Here is a 21,819-nt window from a genome sequence, read left to right on the forward strand (position 1 = left end):
TGGCTATGGTTGGTTTGGATGTCAATTAACACCTTTTCCCCCCTCTGGGGGTATTTCGTTCAACAGGAAAGCCCTTCATGTATGTCAACGCAACCGACCTGGATGACCCAGCCACTCCCAATGGTCAGCTTATTTATGAAATTGTCATCCAGCTTCCCAAGATCAACAACATCATGTACTTTCAGATCAACAACAAAACGGGGGCGATTTCACTTACCCTAGATGGTAAGTCAAGCGATGCCTTCATGGGACTGAGTCAGAAAAAGGGACCTAGATCTGTGTTACCTTTGGAGATGTTCCCTTTTCTCTTCTCTCCTACTTCCCATAGGATCCCGGGCACTGGATCCCAGTAAGAATTCTAACTACAATCTGGTGGTCTCAGTGAAGGACATGGGAGGCCAGAATGAGAATTCTTTCAGTGACAGCACATCTGTGGATATTGTGGTGAAGGAGAATATTTGGAAAAAGCCAGAACCTGTGGAGATTTTCGAAAACTTAACTGATCCTCACCCCATCAAAATCACTCAGGTAGTGCCCAAGGAGTGTCTCGAGACCACTAGATAAATGGCCTCACTTTGTAGAGGCCCATTCTCATGGTCTTCACTGATGTATTTCTTTGGTACCTTTTTACATAGCATAATTATAAACTCTGGACTTTACCAGCTTGGATTCAGATACACACACACACACACACACACACACACACATGCTTTAAAGGAGAACTTCGTTCACCTTTACCTTCCAAGTAGATACCACTAATGTTTGTGTACTGTCAGTAGTGTGGGATATGGCTGCACTGGAGTGGCTTGTATATGGTGCATAAATCATGTTTATGTACGTGATTTGAAGAGGAATTGTAAATATTTTTGAAAGGCTGCTTCTTATTCTTGTGACAAAACCTTTATGCTGTGGACTCATCCCATCATAGACTGATGGACAGACATTGGACTGGCCAAGAGTAGGAGTCAAGTAGGCAACCTGTACCCTTGGAGACCACCCTCCCACAACTCCTTCTCCTATATGTGCTTCTCCTCTTTATTCACATGTCCCCTTCTTCCCACTCCCATGGCTGGAGCTCTTATCCTGGGTCCGCTCCTACCTTAGATCCTGGAAATTGGCCCTTGGCTCTACCCAGATCTTACCTCTTCTGGCAGATCAGAAGGCTCCTTGACATGAAAGCTGTGGGTTAGTGAAAGAGCACTGGATTTAGAAGCAGATAACCAAAACCATGTGCCCGCTCCATTATTTTAATGATCGGTCATGAATGAGCTGTTTAACACTTCTGAGTCCCAACTTCTCATCAATAAAATGGGGATAACAACACCTCTCTGGTTGTTGTGGAGATTAATTCAGAGGTAGTGTCTGTGAAAGTGGGTAAACGGTATTAATGTTACCAGTGTCAGTTAGTAGGTCCCGTAAGGTTTTTCTGAATGGGTGTTGTTGTTCAGGGGCACTGGAAAGGCCCATCCCACCATATGTATTGTCCATCTTAAAAGGACTTTTAATTGTTGAAATGTTGAATTAATGAAATTCACCTTCAGGGGGGAAAAAAAAGAATGAAAGCAAGAGGTTTTCTGCTTTCCCAGCTAAGAAAATGTGTCAGGACTCCCAGCCGTGAGAGTTTCAGACTTAGGCCTTTACTAAAGTCTTATTTATTATTGAGGTTATCTCCATAAGGACTTACAAATGCTAAAAAGAACATACTTAAACATTGTGCCCTAGTTTCCTCATTCATAAAATGGGTATAACAATAGTCCCCACCACTCCACCTCATCGGGCTCTTTGAGAATTTAATGAGATAATACTTGAAAGCATTTAGAGTTGCATTGGCATGTGGCAAACCCCCAGTCCCTGTTACTATTAGTATTAGAATATCAGAGAGGCCAGGCTCTGTCTCTAGCAAGTGGACCGACCTTACGATTGAGTTTATTTTTTGCGAAGTTGTTTACAAACAACACTAGGAGTTGGCAATTATTCTTATCTCTGAAGTCTTTAAGACTAAATATTAAGGGCAGGAATGTGCTTTACTTATGAACTATTTGTCTTACTTAAATCATGGCATAGAGACAAGGTGAGAGTGTCTCCTATTGCTCTTGTCATCTTCACTGGGGAACTCGAGAAGCTTGTCATACATCTTGGCTTTGTTCTCAGATAGTACCAGCTGCAAAGTACAGTTCGTTTCTTAGACTGATATTTCATGGATAAGAAGGCTCCACAGTCAGACTTCCAAAAGAACAACCCACAGCCTCTTTAGAGGGTTCACAAAGAATTGGTTTAGAGAAGAAAAATACCCCGTGTGCTTTTTTTGAGCACTATAATTTGGTAAAAAAAAAAAAAAAAAGAGAGAGAGAGAGAAAAGGCTTATTTTTGGTTGAATATGAAGTAGTTATAGAAAACCACAGACGTACAAACAAGATTGTCAGAAATTTTAAATTGAGAGCCAAAAAAGAGTTTATTCCTTTCCAGTTCTCTTGGTCCTGACATATGTCTCTTGACAACTCCCCGTGGGCCTCATAGGTGCAGTGGAACGAGCCAGGTGCACAATACGTCTTAGTTGACAAGGAGAAACTGCCAAGATTCCCATTTTCAATTGACCAGGAGGGAGTTATTTATGTGACTCAGCCCTTGGACCGAGAAGAGAAGGATTCGGTGAGTAAATCTGGGAAGAGGTTCACGGGCAGCAAAGACAGAGTCCTGTGCCTGTGGACAACTCAGTGCAGGATCAATTTTATTTAAAAACAACAAAACCCCCAAACTGTGTTCTGAACCCCAGTACGTTATTGCTTTCAAAGACAAGAGAGCACCCTACAGATCTGACCCATTTCATTTTTGCTTGTTTCCCAGTTCCAAGGAAACTGAAAATAAAAGGGTAAATTAAATAGCTGTTTTCTCTGCCTTTTAATGGGGATGATGGAGGAGTCCTGTCTTAACACTGATCTTCCTGTTGTAGTATGTGTTTTATGCTGTGGCAAAGGATGAAGCTGGACAACCGCTTTCATACCCACTCGAAATTCGTGTGAAAGTTAAAGACGTTAACGATAATCCGCCTACGTGTCCATCTGCAGTGACTGTATTTGAGGTCCAGGAGAATGAAAACATAGGTAAGAAACGAGAGCGGTTCAAAGCCGTGTGACTCTCCTCAGTGTGTTACCTCCGCAGTCCCTTTCTCCTCCCTACCAGGTAAAAGATGGGCAGGTAAGTGTGATCGGGAATCATCTGTGCACGTCTGGCACAGCAGAGAGATTTGAATGCACTCTGGGAATCACACAGGTACAGTATTTCGGCTCAAACAATATCTAGGTAGTGTTCTTAAATTGGAGCCTTTATAACTACTACCACCACTGCAACCACAATTACTCCCACTACTACTACTACTAATTACTTCTACGCCCTCACCACTGCCACTGGCACCATAACCACTTATGCCGGTATCCTGTAAACATATATAAGGTTATCTCATTTGCAAGGTTTTCCCGTAGATTCTTATTTGCCTTCTAACAATCTCAATAACGGATAAAATCTCATCAAATGTGCTAAATAATTTAGATAAACAATTACATCCAATGTCAGATACCTGCAGAAAGCAAGCGCCAAAAATGGAAGTCGACTCTTGACCCTTGTTCCTCCCTCTCTAGGAGTCAAATAATAGCTCAGGAAGCTGGGAGATGAAGTTCAAGTCCTACCTCTTCTTGTCCTTGCAAGTCTTCTTGACCTGCTTTGTTACCTTGTATTGTGTCGAATGGTAGCCTTAGTTTTGTGCAGGGGACACTACTTTGAGGACGTTCGGATTTCTGGGAGTTTTATGACTTTCCTGGATTTGGGACAACTCTTGTCTATTGCCTCGTGGTGATGAGCCCATTGGTTAAACAGGCTGGCATTTCTTGAAATGTGTTTGTCTGTTGTTTTGTGCAAGTTTCAAGGCTTACAAGGTTAGCAGGCTCTTATGACTGCCACTCCTAGGGCTCTGCTGTCCTTGTGAGCCCATCCTCTTATGCTCTGTGGACACTCTCATCATTTTCTTTCTTTTCTTTTTTTTTTTAATTTTTTTTTAAGATTTTATTTATTTATGTGACAGAGAGACAGCCAATGAGAGGGGGAACACAGCAGGGGAGTGGGAGAGGAAGAAGCAAGCTCCCAGTGGAGGAGCCCGATGTGGGACTCGATCCCGGAACGCCGGGATCACGCCCTGAGCCGAAGGCAGACACTTAACGACTGCGCTACCCAGGCGCCCCTCATCATTTTCTTTTGATCGCTCTACTCTTCTTGCTACACATTTTTTGACACAGTGGGTGGTGTTCTGGCAGCATGATGGGCCCTGCTCCTATGGCTTCTTTGCTCAATGTGCATGTTTGTAAGTTTGTTTTCTTGCTGTCAGGAGTCCTATATAGGTGACCTGTTGTCCGTGTGTTCTGCTTAGGGCCTGTCTTTTTCATTTATTCTAATTCTTGCTGCAGCAGGAAGGGTTACATGACAGCTTGAAGGATTTTAGTTAATTACAAGAAAGAATCTTCTAACAGTGCTGTTGTGTAACAATGGAATGAGTGACAATAGCCAAGAAATACTTGTGGCGTCACCCTTTTTGAAAACCTCCCAGATTTCTGGTCTGTGATGCTGAATGAAGGCAGAGGACCTTTGAAGACCTTTCCAGATGATTCCTCAAGTCTCTTTGTATAGGGCCTAACATTTGGTGTATTCGTTATCTATTGTTGCATGACAAATAGTCCCCAAACTTTGCAGCCTTACACAAGCATTTGTTACATCACAGTTTCTGTGAGTCAGGAATCAGAGTGCGGCTCAGTTGCATGCCTTTGATTCAGAGGGAGAGCTTGGTGGGGTGGGGGCAGGGACAGCTTGAAAAATGGCGAGCGAGATGAAAGGTAGGATTTTTATAACCTAATCTCTGAAGCGGCGTCCATCACTTTCACCATAGTCCACTGATTAGAAGTGAGTCACTGGGCCCCGCCCACACTCAGAAGCACGGGGTTACGCCAAGGAATCAATATGGGGGGATCCTTGGGAACCATTTGAGAAGCTGCTTACCTTTGGGATGAGGATAGTGCTAGTTTTCTGAGACTGGTGAGGAAGTCGTTGTTGGTAGAATAAATTGTTCAGGGGCCCAGGGAGCTATTCTCCTCTCTACAGAATAGAATTTATTTTGTGACAGTATTTCACAAAGTGTCGAATAGTAGACTTAATGGGCCAGGAATTCTTATAAATCAACAGGGATTGAGTCTGTTTTTTTATATTTAGCCTAAAAGAGGTACAAAACAATGTCCCTGCCCTGTGGGGGTTTACTGTCTAGCTCAATAAAATACTACATTGTTCCTTAGTGTGTTGATATTCTCCTCTTTGGTGTCTTTTATTAGCCAGAATCTTGTGGGACTCATGCCCCCAAGTTTTAGCAATGCCAGTATTAATTCTGAAATCCCACTTGTTACCAAATCCTATGTGTTCATAGAGGAAATTTAGCTTCTCGTAAAAGCCTTACCTCCTTAAAGTATTTCTGAGTGCGCTAAGAGATGCTGTAAATACCTCTGAATCAATTTGGGTTCCCACTCGTTCCTGGCCTTTGTCACCCAGAGACCTAGCCCTCCTTTTACTTCTGGCCCATCCAGAAAGTTCTCTGCTCCCACCGAGAGGCATCCTGTACTGGAATTTCCCTGGTCACTGACGTCAACAGTCCTCATAGTGCCACTGACAGCTGGAATTTTCCTGTGGGGTGGGAGAAGAGTGTCCTCTGTGTTACACTTAACTTGCTGAGAGGAGAGGTCCAAAGCAGGGCTGCTCAGACCCCAAAGGATGGCAGAATTTAGTAAGATACTCTTTGATCCCAACGCTCAGACACTTAAGGGCAGATACATGCCACAAAGGTGACTTGGTTGTCACGGATTCAGAAAGAGCAGCGGCTACTCCATTGGATAAATATTCGCTTGTGCCCTGTTGGTCACGATGCTCCCTCCCCAGCCCACGGGACACATCTGCATGTGTCTAGCTCCGTTACAGACGTAACACAAGCACTTCCCTACCTCCCCCCTCAAAAAAAAAAAAAAAAAAGGCAAGGTCTCCAAATTTCCATGTAAGTCAGTGAATGCAAATTGATTGGGGAAGGGGTGAAACCTAACTCCACAACTGGGACGTATTCAAGTTTTAGCCCCACAGTGGGATTCTTGCTGCCTGTTGGAAACCCACAGTTCTCATTTCACAGAGCGAGATGATCCAGAACCTATTACAACTCACCCAGAACTGGAGGGAGCCGTGAGTCATAGCCTCTGTCTTCTGGAACTCCCTGGACCGAGACACTCACGGGCATAAAATACATAGGGCCATAAACCGCAGCAAGGCGGGGGATGTGTGCCTGGTCTTTGCCCCGGGTTATCTTCGGGGTGGGGTCAGTGTCTGCAGTTGTGGAGTAAAGTTGCTTAGAAACAAGCCACAGTTGGCTTTTCCTTGTCTAGTTAATACCATTTGTCTTGTCTGTCGGTGTCCAAGGATGGCTGTGCCAAATTACCACACTTCGCTTCAAACAATGGAAACGTATTCTCTCACAGTTCTGGGCTAGACAGCTAAAATCAAGATGCCAGCTAGCAGAGAATTCTTCCCAGCCTCTTCTAGCTTCTGGTGGCTCCTGGCATTGCTCGGTGCTTATGGTGTAACTCTGGTCTCTGCCTCCTCCTTCACGTGGCCACCTCCTCTGTGTGTGACTTGTGTCATCTCTACTTCTAATAAGAACACCAATCACTAGACTTAGGCCTACCCTAAATCCAAGATGATTTCATCTCAAGATCCTTAACTAATGACATCTGCAGAAACTGTATTTCCAAATAAGGTCACAGTTGAGGTTCCAGGAGGACATGAAGTTTTGTAGGACACTATTTGTTATGGGCTGAATTGTGTCCCTCCTAAAATGCATATGGTGAAATCCTAACCCTCAGTACCTCAAAGGGGGACTATTACTTAGAGCTGGGGTCTATAAAGAGATAGTTGAGTTAAAATACCGTCATTAGTGCGGGCCTTAATCCAATATGACTAGTGTCCTTCTAAGAAGAGAAAATCTGGACTCGGACACATATAGAGGAATGCCCATGTGAAGACACATGAAGACAGCCACCTACAAGCCAAGGAGAGAAGTCTCAGAAGAAACTAGCCCTGCCAACACCTTGAGCTTAGGCCTTTAGCCTTCAAATCTGTGAGAAAATAAATTTCTGTTGTTAGGTCTACCCAATCTGTGGTGCGTTGTTATGCTGGCCCTATCAGACTAATAATACACTGCTCAGCACTCTACATTATGGAAAGAGTTAGAAAACCCAAATAAACGTAAGAACTTCAGCCTGCTGCTCCAGTGATCTGCACCCCCTTCTAGGAGCGTGCTTATCCAGGGAAACCATTTTGAATACAGTAGATTACATAGAATCTGTAATGGATGGATTCCTTTTATGCTTTCTCCACAGGGAGCAATATTGGGACTCTTATTGCCCATGACAAGGATGAAGAAAACACTGCCAACAGTGTTTTAGTGTACAGAATTGTGGATCAAGTCCCCGCATTGCCCAAGGAAGGACTCTTCCTGGTCCAGACCTACTCAGGAGTGTTCCAGTTAGCTGAGCAGTCCTTGAAGAAGCAAGACACGCCACAGTACAACCTAACAGTGGAGGTGGCTGACAAGGGTTAGTATCACATCCGCTCTCAGAAGTGAAAATAGCTGTTTTCCTTCTCGTTGCGCTTTGTTAGGCTGTGCTGATGCCTGGGGGGTATCACAGGGGCCATCGAGAGCTCCTGTTCCTTCGTAAGATGCACATGGAGCACAGAGGCGCTTGGTCCAACATGGTAGAGGCTGGGGCTACGGCTCAGGCAGCATTATTGTATTGGTTCCAGTCCTCTGAGAAGCAGATGCCGGAGGGGATTAAATGTATAAGGATTTTATTAGGGGAAAGGCCATGAGAAAAAAGTGGTGGGGTGTCCGGAGAAGGCTGGGGGAGCCATCAGACCACAGGACAAGCCTAACCCTGAGTGAAGGAAGGCTGGTGGGAGCACCATAGACCACTAAGGGTCAAAAAAAAGTTGGCCAAGGTCCCTGGGAAGTCCAAAGTTGTCCATTGAAGGAGTCTGTGATCTCCTAGAACATGCCTGTCTTGGCCTGCCTGCCTTGCTCTTGGCCTGTCACTGGCTGGGGGCAGCCCATGGGAAGTAAGACCTCGGTGCAATCGTGCTGCTGGATTTCAGAGCAAGGCGGCGGGGCCATCGTCAGTTAAGTTCCCAGTTGTTGGAGGTCGGCAAGGCCCATTCTCATGGCTGCTGTGATCATGAACCTGAGTATTAATTGTATTTTCCGATTCTCCCTTTTGGACTCTAAGGACTCTATTGTATGAAAGTGGGGGAGAAATGCGTCTTTGGGCAAGTTCTGTCTTCTGTCAGCTCTCAGCTGGCCATGAGACATCAGGAGACATTGTTTCTGACTCCTATACAATTTCAGAGCAAGTGGTTCTTAATTTTTGTTGGGTCACATAGGCCCTTTGAAGATCTGATGAAAACTGCGTTCTCTAACAAATGTATACATTTTTGGACAATTGTGCACAGACACACAAGAACACATGTATTCAGAGCCAGATTGATTTTAGGGACACACACATTCCTGGGTTAAGAATCTTTCTTTGAGTTAACGAGCATGCAATCTCAGATGACCAAATAGTTCATAATCATTGTGCGAGGAGTCACAGATTATATAGGTATGGAGAAGAAAAGAACATCATTTCACACCATTCCTCGCATTTCCTTCTCTGTACAGATATTGACATATTGAAGAAAATTAGGGCTTAACAGGCCCCCAATATAGACTTTTGGGGAGTTAGTAATTTGGTCAATAGCAAGGGTCTAATATATGTCTAGAATTATGTTAAGAGGTACAACGGAAGTGAGTATAGTAAATCATCCCTGGGTGTGATGAGTTAACAGTTTCACACCCTTAGCCATCCATTCTCTTAACACACAGTTGCTGAGCACTCACCTTGCATGAGACCCTACTCGGGGTATTGAAGATATGCAGGTGAATAAGACCCAGGGTCTGTCCTCAAGGAGCATTCATGATAGAGGAGATAGGCACTGAATAAATAAATTACAAGCAACATGTACAAGGTAGCCCACGAAGGAAATGAGTGACTCGGGGAAGGGAGAGAGCAGATCAGGCTTTCTGAAAGAGGTGTCATTGAGCTGAGTTTTGATGGATGGATATGACAAGTTACAGAATAGTGCAGGATTTATGGAGGAGAAGAAATTCCATCTGCAAATGCATGGAGACCTGAAGTAATGGGAGGCTGTAAGAGTATAAGGGGGAATCAGATTACAAATTGTCCATGTTCGTGAGTACATCTATAGAAAATAGGGACCAGATCATAAAATAGATTTATACATAAATATACATGCATGTGTGTAGACGGAATTAAACATTCAGTTGTGTTCCGCTAGAGCCTAGAGACGAGGCTTAATTAGCGTAGTTTTACGGAAGATCAGAGAGGGCTCATTACCCAGGAGGCCACTACTGGCCCAAGTGAATTTGTGCAGAGCAGGGAGCCAGTGAGTTCAGGTCCTGGGAACCCGCCCCCCCCCCATTGTTAGCCATTTTTGTTGTCCTCTAATGTTCTGGGGACTGACCCCAGCTTTAATTAACATCCATTATTATAATTCAATGTTATTAGATCACAAGCATGGCCTCAAGGCTGGTGCATTGAACACCATCTCTGGAGTTACACCGCTTGAGTGTATCCATCAGGATCCCAGCAGAAATCAGCTTCTCAGAGGGAATCCTCAAGAAGAGTTTAAATAAGGGTTGATTTGTAAAGGTTGTGGGCGAGGTTAAGGGAACCGACTGGAGGTGTGAAGGGCAATGGACAGCCTGCCCTCCGCTGAGGTGTGAACGGGTGATCGAAGGGAGTATTCCCCGAAGGAACGCGCCCTCTGCTTTTGCCTACAGAAGAGGCAGCTGGGGGGAACTACCCCAGACCTCTCTCCTCCTGCCCCTCCTCCCATCTCCTGTCAGTGTTGCCGTTGGCAGCAGCCAAGGAGCCCGGATGCAGTTCCTGAGGTCGGTCTGCCGGGACATGGAGCAGGGTGAAGGGTGAAGAGCGGACAGAGAGGGCAAAGGGAGCACATGGATTTGAAGTCCGGCTTGACCACTCGTTAGTTGTGTGACCTCGATCTGGTTACCTAACTTCTCTATCCTGTGGCTTCCTCATTCATGAACTAAATGAGGACGATCTTAGTACCTACGTCATGAAATTCACATGACGGCGAAATGAGTAATGCTGGTAAAGCATAGTACAGTGCCTGGTACTCAGAGAGTGCTGACAATTTGTATTATGACAAGAACCCCAGTTCTGTTGTTATCTACATTTTATATATTAACTAACTGAGGTGCAGAGACCTCTAGTGACACACATCTGATAAACTCTCACACATCTGATAAGGGGCAGAGTCAGAATTCAGCAGTGGAACTCCCGAGCCCTGAGTCTTAGCTGTTATACAACACAGTACATCATGGCTCAGGGCCTTGGCAACCCCAACAAGGAACCTGTCATGTTGTTTCTCATTCTGGATATTTCCCTGGGCACCCCATCCCCATCTGTATTCTGCGCTCATCTTGGACCTAGCTTGAGCATGCTCTCTCAGACAAAATTTTGAATTGTCAAACCCACTCCTCAAAGCCTGTGTCATTTTCCCAGGGCTCCACGAGCTAATTCTTTTTTTTTTTTTTAGTATTTTTTTATTATGTTAGTCACCATACAGTACATCCCTGGTTTCTGATGCAAAGTTCGATGATTCATTAGTTGCGTATAACACCCGGTGCACCATGCAATACCACAAGCTACTTCTGACCCCCTCTTGCCTCCCATAGTCTGGGTAGCTAGGCCTCTTGAGAGGGGCTAACTGTACCGCTTCTTCCCTCATTTGAAGGAGCAGGCACCCGAGCTTCCCACCATAGAGGACAGAGAAGATGCAGGATGGCAAGTGCTGGAAGTCTTCAAAGAAGGAAAGACAGCCGGCTGAGCAACTCAGGGAAGGCTTTCTGGAAAGATAGTTTTGCACTAGGTTTTGAAGGCTGCAGAAGTTTCACTAGATAGAAAAGAGAGGTTGCTTCACGGGGAAAAAACCAAACCAAACCCAGTCTTGATGAGGAACATGCCTTCCCTGGGAAGGGGCGGTTGGAGGACAGCGGGACGCCCAGGGAAGCTTCTCTCAGAGCTTTCTCCAGCCTCCTTTTGTTGACCTGCTTGTGGGTGCAGGTGGGGAGCAGAGAATCCTGTCCCCACAAGCACTGCATGTCAGTAGCAGAATTGTGGTCGTGACTGTCACTTCCCTTGCCAATGTGTTTCTTGCAGATTTCTGGTTTTAATGCATGATGTTAAATGAAAATTTTTGTGATATGACTTTGATTTTCAGATTTCAAAACCCTCTGTCATGTGCAGATCCATGTTATTGATATCAATGACCAGATCCCCATCTTTGAAAAATCAGATGTGAGTAGTTTTCATTTTCATCTGTTGTTTTTTCTTTACTTTGTTCATATTACTTGACCCTTACTTCTGGGATAAAGACACAATGAATAGTTAGGAAGAATTCCAGACTTTAAAGGTAGCTTTATAGTCAGTACACTGGTAACAAACCCAGACCCCATCTGCAGTGGAAATCTTCAGGGAACAACAGCATCCACTGTTAGAGTATCTGGGAACATCTGTTTATAAACTTCTACCAATGGCTTATTTCTTCCAAGGGTTTGCTTAAAAGCTGCCCTGGCAAACTTTCTCAAATTGAAAGGAGTTGAATGGCTATTTGCATTTCATCCTTATATATTTTGTGACAGTGAATGGATTACCACTAGGTCTCAAAAAAAAAGCATTTTTAGTCAAAAACCTAATATCTGGAATACTGGTGATTTAAATTCCTTTTGCAATAACTGGGTAAGGGAAAGGAGAGGAAAAATGGACCTCTCGGTTAAGCCAAAGAAGAATGTGCTTAAGACATTTGCAAGAATTAGGAAAATTGGGCAGAAAGAGCAGGAGAAAAAAGATCAGTTGAGAAAACGTCAAGATAAATGTTCATTGACTTTGATGTGGGCTTTAAATTTGGGGGTGGCTTTACCACTGCTTCCCCTAAAAGGGAGGTCTGTATTTATCCTGGAGCAGAGAGAAGCGCATTTGACTAGATTGTGACTGTCATGTTTGAAGTTACTTATGGGACAGCCCAGAGCCCTGTGGTGATGACGATTGTAAATCAAAGTAGGGACAAGGCTGTGACAAAGGAAGGGAACTGATTTATGAGAGGACTTGGGGCAGCAAGAGGTGTGACTGAACATAAGGGGTAGCAGGTGCTGGGGCCCCGCAGGCATGAGATAAAGAGCCCATTCCTTCTCAGTGTCCACGAGCCCTTCCTTGGTTGTGGTTTGCTTGTGTTCCATCCACATGGTGGTTTTATGTTGAGGATAAGAACACCCTGCTTTGGGAGTTGGAAATGCAAACTGAGCCCTGGAGAGAGCGAGTGGGCATCTGTCCTTGCCCCGGGCCTCCTGGGGACCCTGCCTGTTACCGTCTTTAAGATCATGATACCGACAGAGACGATGTGGGGGATTTTCAGTGGAGGGGTGGGAGACGGTCCTGGACAGTGAGCAAGAACACAGGCTTTGGAGTTGGACGAGCAGGGGCCTAAGTCCCAATTCTAGGACTTCCTAGCTGTGAGCGCCTGGGTGGGCTTTACCTCTCCAATCCTTTGCTTTTCTGCCAAATGGAGATGACGCTGTAGCTACTCGATAAGGTGCTTTTTTGCTTATCTTTCCTGAATCCTTATCAGGCGCCAGGCATGAGGGGGCAAGTGCTTTATCTCTCTCAATCCGCACAGCAAACCCGAGGTAGGTTGCATTGCTATCATTTCCGTTAGACAGACGATGAAACTGAGACTTGAGGAAATGACGGGACTTCCTTCAGGTCACCCGGCTACTAAGTGGCAGGCCGAGGATTCAGCCCCAGGCTGTTTGACTCCAAAGTTCAGCCTCTTACCTCCCTTCCTTGATGGATTACAGATTAACTAAAATAATATATGTAAAGTGCCTGCCACAATTTAGGCTCTCGATGCACAGTAGCTCTTTGTTTCTATCATCGCTAGTATCATAATTGCAGTTAATAAACGCATTGGACGTGAGAAGGGGGATCTGTTTTAGAACCCTCCCAGTAGCTCCCCGAGACATGGTTCTGGGTGCAATGGATATCAGTCTACAAGGATGACTGATGTCAAAATCAACGCTACGTAGTTCTCACTAGGAAAGCACGCTTGGTGAGTATTGATCCAGACTATGACTTGTGTTCGCGGTGAATCCAAAGAGACAAATTTGCCCTTTGGCAATTATGCTTGATGACAATGGACATTCTCATTTCCTTCCCTGTTTTTTTCTTAGTATGGAAACCTGACCGTTACTGAAGACACAGTCGTGGGGTCCACCATCTTAACCATCCAGGCCACCGATGGTGATGAGCCCTTCACGGGGAGTTCTAAAATCCTGTATCGTATTACACAGGGAGACAGTGATGGACGACTGGGGGTTGACACAGATCCCCAAACCAATGCTGGATATGTCATAATTAAAAAGGTAAAGAGCCCCTTTAATGGATTTTTTTCTTTTTATAAATGAAGTTTCTTATGATGGTGCAAGATCGGTAAGCAGAGCAGTGGATTAGCAGTGACCTCGCAGTGACCTCTGTGGTGAGGGACTCCTAGAGCACTCATTCATTCTCGACCTCCTGAAAGACAGAAGGCCAAGATTCTAGTTCTGGGTCTGTTGCTAACTGAGCAAGTGACTTTTGTGGAGGGAGGTGGGTTTGCCATATAAGATATATAAAATATAGGATAAACAATTTTTTAGAATAAGTGTGTCCCATGCAATATTTGGGACATACTTCTACTAAAAGAACTGTTTGTTGTTTACATGAAGTTCAAATTCAGCTTGGTGTTCTATGTTTATTTGTTAAGTCTTGGGAGTGGGTAGGTTTTGCTCAGGGCTTTACCTTTCCTTTTGCAAATGTGGGGTATTAGACTGGATGAGACCTGCGGACCCTTAAGGCTGTAGACCCTCTATTCTAATGTGTCAACCATAGATTCTTCTTTAACAATGACTGGAAATTGGTAGATCTCCTTTCAAGTTTTAATAGACAAGTTTATCCTTTCATCCTATCCTTCCTGCCAACCCCTTGCTTTCATCTTTTATGATATTGCTAAGTTCATTGGCTCTACTTTATCTTATCTTCTGTAAGGACTAAGACGTCTAGAGCCAAAGTCATGATTACTATAGTACCTGCTTCTTTGTGCAGGATCTTTCTATCCTTCCCTCAACCCACTCCCACCCCCCACTGTACGCCTAAATCTTGACCTTTTTCTCTGTGGCTGCCTCATCGATGCTTCAGAGCATGTAAATGGTTTACCAGATGACTCAATAGGAAGCATTACTCAATGCCATCTGATATATTTGAAATTATAAGGGGTCAGAGTTACAGCAATAGTGAGTCTGTAAGCATGGCTGGCTGTTGAAGGTTTATAGTGTGTGTACTAGAGGCTGCAAAAAAAGGCTCAGGAGGAAAGTTTTGGACCAGAATCAAGGAAAGCTGAAGAGGAAGACAAAGTAGAATAGTTTCACAGAAAATGAATAGAAGCATGGGGAGAAAAGTGCTAGTGCTAAAGCGAGCCCGGGAGCAGAGTGTCGGGATTCTGATCCTAGTTTTACCATACACTTCACCTCCAACAAAGGGCCTCACGGGGCTCCAGCAGCGAGGTTTGCGTGAGGACCAACTGAAACCATTAGCATCCTGTGTCAGTCTGCATTTGGAAAAGGAGCGAGGATGACTCTCCCTGCCCTGTTCATGGCTGTCTACGTGGAGAAGAAGAATTGCAGAAGGATCAGATAAAGGAAAGGGTCGTTTTCAGAGCTGGCAGTGGGTGGTCCAGGCAGCACGGGGGATCCCTTCCTAGCAGGAGGGGGCAGATAGCTCCCAGTTTCTCCCAGGACCAGAGCTCTCTAGCCATCTAAGAGAAGGTAGAGAGCTGCCCATCTCAGTATGAATGATTCCCACATGTCAACACTTTCTCATGGTGGCTTGCTGTGAGCCAACTTAAGTTAATTTGACCATTTGTGGCTAATGGGCACCTGTAGGGAGATGTTGGTGACCCCGAATGATTAGTGGTGGGTGCGAGCTGTGAGTAGCCTTCCACACAACTTTGACACGAGGAGGCATGTTACAATTGAGCGGGCTCCTGACCAAAATCCTTGTCGTGTCCTTATTGCTTTGTGCTTGTATTCCTAGTGTCTGGAATGCTGCCTGGCATAGAGTAGAGTTTGATAAATATTTGTTGGTTGAATAAATAATTGAATTCTGTCCTATATACAGTTATTAGCAGACAGGCACAAAAACCGTCATCCAACTTGTGCTTTAGGCCTGGGAAGTCCTAGCTCTCTGTCCTTCGGGCACTGGGATAACAGTATTCTAGTGAGAGGATTGTTTGACTGTCCAAAGAAAGGGGATCTTAGACAGAAACAGAACTGAACTGGGATTCTAGAACTCTGAAGGGTATAGGCTGCTGGACTGGCCAGACGCTCCCACTCTCGTTCATGTGATGACTGAGAGATGATAGTATATTTTAAGCCAAACCACATGTCTTGGATACCACGAACATCGCCACCTTCCTCTCTTTGTAAGATCACTGCCAATTATCAAACCTTCTAGCACTGCTTGAGCGGGTTGGAGCTCAAGGCCTGCAGGAGCTGTCTCCGGAGTGTGTACCTCTGATTCAGGTCTCTTCGACGCTAAGCAGCAACTGACCCTAAGGTGTGGATTCTTGGTTAGGATACACCAGATGTTAACCAGCTGCCCTTAGGATGTCTGTATTCACTGTGACAGGTGCATGTATTTATACTGTTTTTCATGTTTTAAATAAATTAGACTCTATAATGTGGTTACCTGTGTATGACTTAGGCTTCTAATTCCCTGCCCATTAAGCTGCTAGGGGACTACCATTGCTTTTGAACCATCATGTTCATCATTTTTTAATGTTTAAAACTAGTTTTGGAAAAAACCACATCACATGAAATTTATCCTCTTACCTTTGTAGTGTACCTTCCCTAGATGCACACTGTTGTAGAGCGTTCTAGATCTCTTCCCGCTTGCATGAACGAAACTCTACGTTCCTTGAACAGCAGCTCCCCCTTCCCCCCACCCTCCAGCTCCTGTGATCAGCATTCTGCTTTTCATTCCTGTAAGTCTGACTTTTCCAGGTAGCTCAAAGAAGTGAAATCAAACATTCGTCCTGTGGCTGGCTTATTTCACTTAGCTTAATGTCCTCAAGTTTCTTCCATGCTGTAGCACATGGCAGGATTTTCTTCCCTTTTAAAAGGCTGTGTAACTGTGTGTATATGCCACATTTTCCCTGTGCATTCATTTGTCAGCTGGCCTTTTGGTTGTGTCCGCCTCTTGGCTGTTGGGAATAAGGCTGCGTGATCATGGGAGTGCCAATATTCTGTTTTCGGTTCTTTGAGGTAAGTATCCAGGTTCGGATTGCTGGATGATACTGTTGTTCTAGTTTGCAGTTTTTGAGGAACCTCCAGGCTGTTTTCCACAGCAGCTGTACCATTTCACATTCCCACCAACAGTGCAGGAAGATTCCAATTTCTCCACGTCCTTGCCAGCACTTGTTTCTTTTCTTAAATGCGATCATGGCCATCCTAACAGGTGTGGTTTTGATTGGCATTTCCTTGATGAGTAGTGATGCTGAACATCTTTAATATACCTGTTGGCTAGGTGTGTGTCTTGTTTGGAGAAACGTCTTTTAAGTCCTTTGCCTAGTTATTTCTAGGCAAAAATCAGGTTATTTTGGTTTTTTATACTAGTGAATTGCAGTGCATATCACCTCTTATCTGATGCAAATCACCTCTCATCAGATAAATGGTTTGTAAAATAATTTCTCCCATTCTGTTGCTTGCCTTCTCATGCTGCTGCTCATTTCCCTTGCTCTGCAGAAGCTTTTCAGTTCGATGTGGTCCCGCTGGTGTATTTTTGCTTTTACAGCCTGTGCTTTTGGTGTTGTATCCAGAAACTAGGTTTCTTAGTCACCTTTCTATCAGCAATGTTCACCTGAATTATAAAGGTGCTAATCGCAGGCAGAATTCGCTGAGGAAGCCATATTGCCCACGGCAGGCAGCTCCACTTCGCGGAGCACGTCTGCATCCCTCCTCTTTAGGGTCCCACCCTGACTCCAGCCAAGGCAGAACTAAGCTCCACTGTACAGATGGGGTTCAGGTCCCCCAGCAATGGTAGGGCTGGGAACTTGACCCCAGGCCTCTGGCTCCTCTAGAAAAATGGTTTCTGTTGAGGCCTGGTGTTGGCACCTACTAGCCCTGTGATCTTGACCACATGGGGTCAGCTCTCAAAGCCTTAGTTCTCTCATCTGTAAAAATAGGTAAAATAGTGACACCTTCTTGATAAGGATGTTGGAAGATTAAACATGAAAATACATACATAGCTTTTAGCACAGTACCTGGCACACAGTAAACTTGATAGATGTCCAGCATTATTTTAATTCTGATTAATTCGAGCTAGGGTGGAAGCCAGGATTCTGTCTGTGAGCTGATATGCTTTCCCCTCTTGCTGAAGGGGCCAAACCTGCCCAACCCAAGGGTCCAGTGGTGTGAACCAGGGACTGCTGACTCAGCCTCTCCAGGGGAGGGCCCGCAGATCAGTCATTTTAATATGCGCTCGGAGAAGAGGAGAAACCCCCTGTTTTTCTCCTTCGCTCTCCTACTACCACCGGACTTCACTTCTGCCACTACATGTGTGCGTTTTCCACACCAAACAATCCTTTGCCACCAGCCTGAAGGCCTACGATTTAACTAAATTCTGGCACTACCTACCTGGAGATCGTGCGGACTCCACAGGTGAGGGGCTCAGTCCCACAAGACTGCCCCTTCTTCGGAAGCCAATTGCAAATCACAGGTTGTCACGTGTACTTTGGAACAACTGGCTATAGGCTGGCTCTGTGACTCCCTCCTTAGGCCCCACTACTTGCTAAAACCGCTCACGGAACTCAGAGAAACACGCACATTGACTAGTTTATTGTATCATGGATATGATAAAGGACATAGGGGGACAGCCAGATGGAAAGATCCGTAGGGCAAGGTCTGGAAGTGTCCCCAGGGCAGGAGCTTTTGCCCCTTTGAGTTGAGGTGCCCCACTTTCCCAGAACATGGGATATGTTCACCAACCTGGGAGCTCTCTGAACTTGTGGGATTTTTATGGAGGCTTCACCATATAGACAGGGTTGATCATGAACTCAATCTCTAGCTTTGTCTCTCTTTCCTGAGAGGCTGGGGTGGGGCCAGAAGCGCTTGATCTTTCTGGTGAGCAGCCTCCGTGCTGAAGCAACCCAGGAGCCCATCAAGAATGGCTTCATGAGAACAAAAGGTACTCCTCTCACCCGGGAAATTCCAAGGGATTTAGGGACTCCGTGTCAGGAACCAGGGGCAGAGAACAATACATATATTTTCTATTATTTCCCACACCAACGTGATGCTGAGGCTGAGACAAGCTCAGTATTTACCGCCGCCCAAAGCTCCGGCCGGCCGTGCGGCGGAGTGCGGTACTCATGGTGGTCTTGGGGCCAAGCGGGCATCAGGAGCTGCAGATCTATGCCTCTGAGTCCTGCCTGGCTTATCAATAATTCCCCTGCGATCCCCTTCCTGAAATTCGGGGTTTTGTTTCAGCTTTAATTTCTTTAAATGCAAATGTTGTCCCTTCTCTATCACAGCTGGTCTTTTTGAATTCTCAGGCCTGGACCTATTTTTAACTAGGTCAAGTGTCACGTGGAAAAGTAACACACACCCTTTTTTCTTGTCGCCGATCATGGGTGACAGCGTTATGTGTCCCCAGTCTCCACTCCTCTCCCTCAGCTCTTCTGTCTCTGACTCCAGGTTGAATCCAAATCACTGAGTTTGACCTTTCCAGCAGCTGCGTGATGAGGAATTGTGGCCCGAGCATGTTTTTTCAGCTTATTTGATGACTACGTCTCTTCAGACAGGACCCGCGACCATCCCAAGAGGCCACGCTAGGTCTCTTGACTTGGCTTTGCAGGCACATCCACGTTATGAACGAAGATACACAGGGTTTGACAAGGCCTGTCCTTGACTAAGTTCTGCGGATGATCATTTGCTAATTTAGCGTCTTTCATTTCTGATTTTTTCCCTGGAAGACCCGGCTCGGTGTTTTTCCTGGTGTGAAAGTTAAGCACTGTGATCAATGGCAGGCTGCTCCTTTCTCATTTGTTCTTCCACTCGGTGTGCATTTAAGGAGCCCTGACTCCCTCTCCTAACGAGTCTCCCTGTCGGGGGTGGGTACCCTCACATGGCTGCTTCCAGAGTTATTTTCCTAAAATGCAACTCTGACCTCGTCAGTCTTGTGTCTCATGCCTCCCTCTGCTCTCAAGGATGAAGTTCCAGCTCCTTTGCGGGGCGCACAGTCTTCTCTGTCATCGATTTCTACTCTCAGCCTCACGCATTCTATCTCGATAACACAGGCTGCTTCCCATTTGCAGACATAATGTCTCATTTCTTTATCCTCCACCTCTGGGGGCCGCAGTGATGGGCTGGGAAAGCCAGGGAAGCCACCGAGGATCTGTTTGGTGTGAGGCTGGGATGCGCCTCCTCTGGCTGAGTGCACAGAGAGTGGAGCTGCCTGCCTGAGCTTGGGCTGGGCTACACCAGCAAGGAGCAGAGAGCGCATCCTTTGTCCACAGTGCGGGCTTGCTCTGGGGGCTGCTGCCTTTCTGTCCCAAATACCAGGCTTTCTAGGTTTAATGCTCCTGCCTTCATCCCCTGGGATGAAGAGTGGGTGTCTGGGGGTCAGAAGCCCCAGCTTGCATTCCGCCCCCATGTAGGGAGACCTATCTGACCACTTGGTGGTGATCAAAAGGTCATCATGGGGCCATGACCTGCAGACAGTGGGTGCTTATCTCTGTGAACCACCTCTTTTTTACATCTCGTCTGGCTTACAAAATTTTATATCCTTTATAGTATATCTTGTCTGTTGCTTCTTGTTTTCCATTTCAAATGGCCTTGAGTCTTCATACATAATTCTTTCTCTTCCATATGAACAACATTTCTATCGTACTTTCTATTGAACTAGCAATGGGTTGTGATGTTGTGTGTGTGTGGAGGAGAGGGGTTTCTGGAGAGTGGGAATTTTCTCCAGAATCTCTTTTCCACTGGAGCCCTCAAGGGCCCAAGAAGAACGAGTCCCTTTCTGTCCTGTTTCTTGACTGATACGTGATGGAAACTATGTGCCAAGGAAGAGAGGAGAAGCCAAGATGAGTATAACACAGAGAGCTTATGCTCAGTAAGGATCTAAAATAGATAACCAAGCAATTAGAGTCCTGAGTTAGGTACTGAGATTTTAGAGGACATGGAGCTTGTCCATTTGGGGCTAGCAGATGGGGATTGGGTGTAGAGAGGACAGCATTGAGCCAACTATGGCCTGAGGTGGAGAACTTCTTCAGATGTTAGGGAAGGGCAGGCCAAGCTAATGCAATCATGAGCTTTTCTCTTCTTGAATGGATATTATCTTTTCTGTTCAACCAATGAGAAACTGATATAAACTAAAGTTAAAAGACTGATAGCCCACCAAGCGGTCCTGGCTCTTACGGGCCTGGGAGAGTGAGTCAAATAGTGTAGTGTCCCTAATCTATAATGTGCTTTTTGGGCTTCACTTTGGTTCCTTTGTTTTTGAGGTCCCGGGTACCACTGAGACTGTGACTGTATACTCTCCCTAGGAAAAAATCACATCTGTGCATAATATAAATATTTAGATTTTGGTTTCTAGGGCTTCACAGATTCCCAGAAGCCTTTTTTTTTTTTAAGATTTATTTATTTATTTATTTGACAGAGATAGAGACAGCCAGTGAGAGAGGGAACACAAGCAGGGGGAGTGGGAGAGGAAGAAGCAGGCTCCCAGCGGAAGAGCCTGACGTGGGGCTCCATACCAGAACTCCGGGATCACGCCCCGAGCCGAGGGCAGATGCTTAACTGCTGTGCCACCCAGGCGCCCCCCAGAAGCCTTTTAATCCCAGATAAGAAGCCCAACTTCAGGGGCTGTTCCTCTTCAGCAGGCCTTTCGGACTAGGATTCTCTTCCCTTCATAGAATCATGGACTTAATGCCTTGAGAGAGAGCTTAAAAGTCACATGCAACCAGTTGCTGAAATGCTATGGAAGTCCTTTCTATGCTGGCCTGTCACATGTTGTTTAAGCCTGTTCTTGAAAGCTATCAGAGTTGGGCATTTACTGTGTTTTGAAGCCACTCCTTTTTTTTTTTTAATGATTTTTTATTACATTATGTTAGTCACCATACAGTACGTCCCCGGTTTCCGATGTAAAGTTCGATGATTCATTAGTTGCATATAACACCCAGTGCACCATGCAATACGTGCCCTCCTTACTACCCATCACCGGTCTATCCCATTCCCCCACCCCCCTCTCCTTCTATCCTGGGTAGCCCTGTTAGAATCTTCCTCATATTACATTCAAGTTGGTTTCTTGATTCTTGATTCCTGGCTCTGTCCAGCACGGTCTGTCACGAGAGCAGATCCTCCATCTTTCAATTTTCTCTGCTAACCTCTCCTACCCTTTATGTGGGTAAGTTCTTTATTTTGGGGTTTGGATCCTGAGGTCCCTGGGAAATCATTCTCTATACAACGTGGACGTCTCTATATAAGCATTTCCCCAGCTGTCTTCTGAGAATTTTCTCGAGAGA

The 21,819-nt window shown here is 45.4% G+C and overlaps 1 protein-coding gene across 1 annotated transcript in view; it reads left to right on the forward strand.

Annotated features, from left to right (window-relative positions):
* The window catches only part of CDH17 (cadherin 17), a 70,249-nt gene that overhangs the window by 31,860 nt on the left and 16,570 nt on the right, over nt 1-21,819 (forward strand). The window contains exons 6-12 of the mRNA XM_045805638.2: nt 67-225; nt 329-528; nt 2,518-2,649; nt 2,951-3,101; nt 7,449-7,664; nt 11,431-11,507; nt 13,436-13,627. Of these exons, the coding sequence (XP_045661594.2) occupies nt 67-225; nt 329-528; nt 2,518-2,649; nt 2,951-3,101; nt 7,449-7,664; nt 11,431-11,507; nt 13,436-13,627 (1,127 nt within the window). The remainder of the gene's footprint in view (nt 1-66; nt 226-328; nt 529-2,517; nt 2,650-2,950; nt 3,102-7,448; nt 7,665-11,430; nt 11,508-13,435; nt 13,628-21,819) is intronic.

The sequence above is a fragment of the Ursus americanus genome, chromosome 9 (assembly GCF_024610735.1).
Source record: "Ursus americanus isolate L20-20 chromosome 9, mUrsAme1.1.p, whole genome shotgun sequence".
Taxonomy (NCBI): Eukaryota; Metazoa; Chordata; class Mammalia; order Carnivora; family Ursidae; genus Ursus; species Ursus americanus.